The 7,419-nt window shown below is 46.3% G+C and overlaps 1 protein-coding gene across 1 annotated transcript in view; it reads left to right on the top strand.

The window, feature by feature from the left end:
• Positions 1 to 2,766: 2,766 nt before the first annotated feature.
• The window catches only part of LOC127009573 (trypsin-1-like), a 9,510-nt gene continuing 4,857 nt past the window's right edge, over positions 2,767 to 7,419 (top strand). Inside the window, exon 1 of the mRNA XM_050882781.1 lies at positions 2,767 to 2,816. Coding sequence (XP_050738738.1) covers positions 2,784 to 2,816 — 33 coding nt within the window. The 5' untranslated portion in view covers positions 2,767 to 2,783. The remainder of the gene's footprint in view (positions 2,817 to 7,419) is intronic.

Raw genomic sequence — 7,419 nt, 5'->3', positions numbered from 1 at the left:
TCCTCAGTCGCTGTAGGTAGGGGCAGGCCTATCTGGATGAGTAACGTAGTGCACTCAACCACCCGAGCTGTATCCTTCTTTCCCCCTCTCTGATTAATCCTTGTCTCCACTGGACGTGCAGCACAGGCTCCAGCTGACTCACCCATATACAAGCAACCCAGCGCTGGGGCATACACAGCAAACATTACCATGATGAGCTTGAGTGAAGTGTACAAGCGGGGCTACCTCAATAATATTGACAATGATATTAATATAAAACTAGCCTGCAATCCCTTTTAACCACCACCACCACCTCCCCCACCCCCACCATCATAACCCCCACTACCACTACAATCATCACCACCACCACCACCACCATCATGGTGGTGATGATGTTGGTGGTGGTGGCTGTGATGATGGTGTTGGAGGTGGTGATGGCTCTAATGGTGGTGGTAGAAATGATTATGGTGTTCTTGGTGGTGGTGATGATGGTGATAGAGGTGGTGATGATGATGTGATGATGGTAGTGGTGGTGGTAATGCTAATGGTGATGATGGTAGTGGTGGAGGTAATGGTGGTGATGATGATGGTAGTGGTGGTGGTGTTGATGTTGATAATGATGGTGGTCATGGTGGTGGTGGTGGTGGATGTGGTGGTGGTCATGGTGGTGGTAGTGGTGATCATGGTAGTGATGGTGGTAATGCTAATGGTGATGATGGTAGTGGTGGTGGTAATGGTGGTGATGATGATGGTAGTGGTGGTGGTGTTGATGTTGATAATGATGGTGGTCATGGTGGTGGTGGTGGATGTGGTGGTGGTGGTGGTGGTGGTGGTGGTGGTAGTGGTGGTGGTGGTGGTGGTGGTGGTGGTGGTGGTGGTGGTGGTGGTGGTGGTGGTGGTGGTGATGGTGGTGGTGATGGTGGTGGTGGTGGTGGTGGTGGTGGTGGTTGTGGTTGTGGTGGTGGTGGTCATGGTGGTGGTGGTTGTGGTGGTGGTGGTGGTGGTGATGGTGGTGGTCATGGTGGTGATGTTGGTGGTCATGGTGGTGGTGGTGGTGGTGGTCATGGTGGTGGTGGTGGTGGTGGTGGTAGTGGTGGTGGTGGTGGTGGTGGTGGTGCTGGTGGTTTTGGTGGTGGTGGTGGTGGTGTTGGTGGTGGTGGTGGTGGTAGTGGTGGTGGTGGTGGTGATGGTGGTTATGGTGGTTATGGTGGTGGTGGTGGTGGTGGTCATGGTGGTGGTAGTGGTGGTGGTGGTGGTGGTGGTGGTGGTGGTGGTGGTGGTGGTGGTGGTGGTGGTGGTGGTGGTGGTCGTGGTGGTGGTGGTGGTTGTGGTGGTGGTGGTGGTGGTGGTGGTGGTGGTGGTGGTTGTGGTGGCGGTGGTGGTCATGGTGGTGGTGATCGTGGTGGTCATGGTGGTGGTAATCGTGGTGGTGGTGGTGGTGGTTGTCGTGGTGGTGGTGGTGGTGGTGGTCATGGTGGTGCGGGTGGGGGAGGTCATGGTGGTGGTGGTGGTGGTGGTAGTCAATAGTCATGGTGGTGGTAGTGGTAATCATGGTGGTGGTGGTGGCATGGTGGTGGTGGTGGTAGTGGTGGTGGTGGTGGTGGTGGTGGTGGTAGCAGTAATCATGGTGGTGGTGGTGGCATGGTGGTGGGGGTCTTAGTGGTGGTGGTGGTGGTGGTGGTGGTCATCGTGGTGTTTGGTGGTGGTCATGGTAGTGTGTTTGATGATGGTCATGGTTGTGGTGGTTGTGGTGGGTGGTGGTTGTGGTGGGGGGGGTGGCATGGTGGTGGTGGTGGTGGTCATGGTGGTGGTCATGGTGGTTGTAGTGGTGGTGGTCATGGTGGTTGTAGTGGTGGTGGTGGTGGTAGTATATAATCATCTATAATACCCTTTTTGCAGGGTATTCTTTGCCTTGAGTATACCCATGGTAAGGGTATTGGAAGCACACATTATACCCTTGCTGGAATATTGTAACAGGTATATCAGTGTTCTTTTCTTACCCCCAAAGGGTACACTATAATAGACACTATACCTTTTATTTTTAACAGCATGCAAGAAACCATAAAAAAAAGTCTAGATAATTAGTATGGTCTCTAAAATGCGCTCAAAAAAAGCTGAAGTCTCGATATTTTGATGGTTCCAATCTCTCTGTTTATCTTAGAAGTGCCGAGTTCAGCAATGAGAAGGCAGTTGTGATTCATGTGGAGGAAAGTAGGACCAACAAACCTGCGACTTTCAACTTCTGTTGTTGATCGTCGACGTGCTGAGGCAACCAAGGTGAGATGAACAGACTTAGAACGAAGCACGGACTTTTGAGGCAACTTTACACAAGGAATCAGTAAACCATTTTGTCAGCAGCATTTGTTATATATTAGCTCCGTGCCCAAGGAAAATTATATAAGTGTTCATGAAGCTGCAATTACAGACACTATATGGCATTCGCAAGGTTTCAGCAAATGTGACCACCCCACTTTCAGCCAAAACAACAGTTGCAAGAGTTAAAGAATAGGAATATTTGCAACAGACAATGCAAATGTGGTACTGCCTGTAAAAAAAAGGAAACACACACACACACACACACACACACACACACACACACACACACACACACACACACACACACACACACACACACACACACACACACACACACGCGCACACACACACACACACACACACACACACACACACACACACACACACACACACACCTCCTCCTCCTCGTCTGTTCCCCTACGTGGAGGGTATAAATAGTGGGTCGCGGAAGGCTACTGGACACACTTGACACCCACAGGTAGACAGCCATGGGTCTCCTACCTGTATCTTGCTGCTTGCTGGTGAGTGGTGGTGGTGGTGGTGGTGGAATTGGTGGCTGTGATACACAGGGATTGCAAAGACATCCTATGTGTACGTATACACAAGGCAGCTTTGAATAAGAGATAAATGAAATTAATGAACCATGCCTGACGCTGCCATCTCCCATCTTCGTCTGTCATTGTACCTAGCCTTCCTTTTCAACGTTCAACCGTACTTACTAAACACATTCCAAGCAAGTTTCTTGTTCCGCTCAGCATACACTTCTATGTGAACCAACTCTTCCAGTCCCCTAATTGATCCTTAATAAGAAGGACATACGAACGTAAGGAATCTGCAAGAGGCCAGTTGGCCTATACAAGGCAGCTCCTGTAATCCTACCTTACCTCATTATCCATGAATTTATCCAACCTCTTCTTGAATGTATCTATGGTATTGGCACCCACAACATGACTGCCAAGCCTATTCCATTCATCCACTATTCTATTGGTAAACCAATTCTTGTCTATGTCTAAATTAAACTATGTTTCTCTTGATGGTCCCGAATGCTTCTGGCTATAATTTTGACCACTATAGTCTCAGTCTGCAATGCACAGTCACGGACGTTAGGCCCTCCCCCCTCCCCTATCCTAAAAAATCCTGCAGAGTGCTGAGTGATCATTCGAGGGAGTCGGTGAGAACCTCAACCCCCTGGAGTGACAGGTGTACTCCATCCTTGTCATACTAGGTGCCTTTATCGCGGTGTAAATTCTACTCATCATCAGTAGGTAACCTCCTTTTGTCCATCTCTTCCTTGATCCTAAGTTTATCAAATTGTTGACTGTTGTTGCGTGCCATTTTTTTTTTTTTTTTTTTTTTTTTACGTCATGGCCTATTGCGCCGGTAGGCTTCTTTTCGGTGGGTTTGATGGATAGTCGGTCAGGCTTCCTGGGGGAGTGGGAATGATGTCCAGCCCAGCCGTTCTGCGGCAGGCGAGTTAGTGGCGTGGCGCCATCTTGCATTGCCTCGCCTGCCCTCCGGGCCTCAGAATCTATCCTAGAATTCCGAGTCCGCTGGTGTGGTTCTCTCTAACATTAATGGGTAGTTTGTTTACACTCGGTCGGCTGAAAATCCCAGCTTGATGATGGCACCGGGCGGGGGTTGAACTCGTCCCTCCTGAACGGCGGGCCGGGTCGCGCCTTCACTCATCAAGAACCCTCCCCGTGAACTTATTATCTTCCATCTCCTTGACGCTAAAAATATTTTACTACTCATTCCATCTCCAAAGATCAATATTTTTCTCTCAAGCACAAGTCTTCTTCTTCTTCCCAGCTTTTCCCTATTCGGGGTCGCCGTTGTGAATGATCCTTCTCCACGTATTTCTGTTGTTGGCCATCTCTGGGTTTGAATTCTTCTCCCTTAGATCTCCGTTTATGCTATCAATCCACCTTCGTTTGGGCCTTCCTCTTCTTCTATTTCCCTGCACTTCCATTTCCATGACTTCCCTTCCTACATGATCTTCCCCAACTCTTCTTCTCAAGTGTCCATACCACCTCAATCTTGACTCCTGGATCTTCTTGGAGATTTCAATTACTTTCACTGTTCCTCTTATATATTCATTCCCAATTCGATCTCTTCTGGTGACTCCTACCATCCATCTCAACATCTTCATTTCCGCCACATCCATCTTCTTTTCTTCGTTCTTCTTCAGAGGTGCTGCTTCAAGCCCATACGCCATTGCAGGTCTGACCACTGCTTTGTGAACTTTACCCTTCACTCTTACTGGTACCCTCCTATCACATATCACACCAGAAACTTTCCGCCAGTTATTCCAGCCACATTGGATCCGGAAATTCACTTCTTTTTCCATCTCCACTGTCTCGTCTACCATTGATCTCAAGCACAAGTAATCGTCCTAAATGTCCTTTGTCATGATCCTTGCCACCTTTATAGCCTCGATCAGCACCCCACACGACTACGCCTTTCCAGAAGATGAAATGAGAGAGAGAGAGAGAGAGAGAGAGAGAGAGAGAGAGAGAGAGAGAGAGAGAGAGTGAGAGAGAGAGAGAGAGAGAGAGAGAGAGAGAGAGAGAGAGAGAGAGAGAGAGAGAGAGAGAGAGAGAGAGATTTACATAGATTTACATAGAAAATCAGACCACACAGACCCCATGGTCCAGACTTGGTGGTCTGTCCTTAAACCTAAGTGATTTTACATTAATCAGAAGACTCCAAAACGTTGCACTTCTACTCTAGTTGATATTAAGTTGAAGGAAGTGACGGTCGAGCTTGTTTAGAAGGAGTCAATCTTGTTACACTGGACCACTGATGGTGGAAGCTTATTCCATTCTCGCACTACAACGTTGGTGAAGAAAATTTTTGTGCAGTCTGAATTTACTTGTCTACATCTGAGTTTTACGCCATTGTTCCTCGTGCGCAGACTGTCATCGATCATAAACAATGTTGATCTGTCTACATTCGTGAAACCATTAAGTATTTTAAAACATTCGATCAATTTTCCTCGGAGGCGACGTTTCTCAAGAGAGAACATGTTAAGGGTAGAAAGCCTTTCTTCGTAGGATTTGTTGCGCAAGGAAGGGATCATTTTCGTTGCCCGACGCTGAACACCTTCTAATTTAGCAATATCCTTTGCATGGTGGGGGGACCAAAACTGTACCGCATATTCCAAGTGGGGTCTGACTAAACTGTTGTAGAGCTTGAGTATTACATCTTTATTCTTGAATACAAAGTTTCTTTTAATGAAGCCCAACATTCTGTTCGCTTTATTTGCTGCATCGATGCATTGCTGTGAGAATTTGAGGTTTGACGCGATTTTGACCCCCAAGTCTTTGACGCATTGAACGCTTTTGAGTTTAACGCCGCGCATTTCGTATTCGAACTTCTTATTCCTCGTTCCAACTTGAAGGACCTGGCACTTGTCTACGTTAAAGAGCATCTCCCATCTATCCGACCAAGCTGAAATTTTGTGCAAATCCTCTTGGAGGCTTTGCCTGTCTTCGTCAGTGAGAACCGAGTTACCAATCTTTGTGTCGTCTGCAAATTTACTAATGCGGTTATTGAGTCCAACATCCACGTCGTTGATGTAAATAATGAAGAGCACTGGGCCAAGGACCGAGCCCTGAGGGACGCCACTAGTGACAGGCGCCCACTCTGAGTTAAATCCGTCAATCACTACTCTTTGTTGTCTGTTGCTCAACCAATTCGCGATCCATTGGTTTACTTGACCGTCAATACCTATTTGCTTTAATTTGTAAAGTAATTTATGATGCGGGACTTTATCAAACGCTTTCTGGAAATCAAGATAGACTACGTCCAGTGATTTGGTTACGTCATAAACAGTGAAGAGGTCGTTATAAAAGGTTAATAGGTTTGATAGGCAGGATCTTTTGTTTCGGAAGCCATGTTGTGAGTCCCCAATCAATGAGTGGCTTTCAAGGTAACTCACAATTTTATCTCTAATTATGCCCTCAAGTAGCTTACCTACAACCGAAGTTAGACTAATGGGCCTGTAATTACCTGGTACTTTTTTTGTCTCCTTTCTTGAAAATCGGTGTCACGTTAGCCTTTTTCCAATCTGAAGGGACGATGCCTTGTCGCAAGGACATATTGAATACGGTTGTGAGGGAGGAGAGTATTTCGCTCTTCGTTTCTTTCAGCAGAGTTGGATATACTTTGTCAGGTCCAGGACTTTTATTTGTTTTAAGTGAATGGAGAGCTTTAAGGACTTCATCGGTTGTTATTTCAAAATTAGGCAATGCATGCTCGAGATTTACAATAGTACTGGTGTTGGTGGTAGCGAGAGGAAGACTGTTAGTATTAAACACCGAGGAAAAGTATATGTTTAAGAGGTTTGCAATGTGTTGGCTGTCAGTCACTAGTGCACCGTCGCTGTTTGTTAAAGGTCCAATACCACTTTTGATCGCCTTTCTGTTGTTTATGTAACTGAAGAAAGATTTCGGGTTATTTTTACAGTTGGCTGCAATATTTTCTTCATATCTACGCTTTGCCTGACCTACTAGTCTTTTTACTCGTCGCCTGGCATCATTATAGAGTCTAATGTTCTCGGGCGTGCTTTGTTCTTTCTTTAACCTGTAAAACAATTTTCTCTCATTGACTGATTGTTTAATTTCGCTATTAAACCACGGTGGGCTTTTATTAGTGTTAATTCGCTTCTCGCACAAGGGGACGAATGTGTTCTGCTGAGTGAGTAAGTGATTTTTAAGGCTTAGCCAGGCTTCCTCTACGTTGCCGTCATCTGATAGTTGTATTTCTGTTAGTTTTTGTCGGATTTCTTTTGAAATTGGGCACCTTTACTTTATTTTCAGTCACTGATGATTGAGCTTTAATGTCGACGCGCACTAATTTATGATCGCAAGAACCGAGGTGTTCTCCTACCGTGACACTACTGACAAGGTTATCTTGGGTCGTTATAATAAGGTCGAGTATATTATTTTGTCGAGTTGGCTCAGAAACCATTTGGCTTAGATAATTTTCTTCTAGAAATTCGATCATTCTATGTGACTCGCCTTCTGTACCTGACAGTGTCGCCCAGTCGATATGGGGGAGGTTAAAGTCTCCTAATATCAGTGAGTCGCTGTGATTAAGTGACTGCCTTAAGACGCTGTACAT

Source organism: Eriocheir sinensis, chromosome 41 (assembly GCF_024679095.1).
Source record: "Eriocheir sinensis breed Jianghai 21 chromosome 41, ASM2467909v1, whole genome shotgun sequence".
Classification (NCBI taxonomy): domain Eukaryota; kingdom Metazoa; phylum Arthropoda; class Malacostraca; order Decapoda; family Varunidae; genus Eriocheir; species Eriocheir sinensis.
The sequence above is the reverse complement of the archived record's forward strand: the minus strand, read 5'-3'. Positions and strand labels throughout refer to the sequence as shown.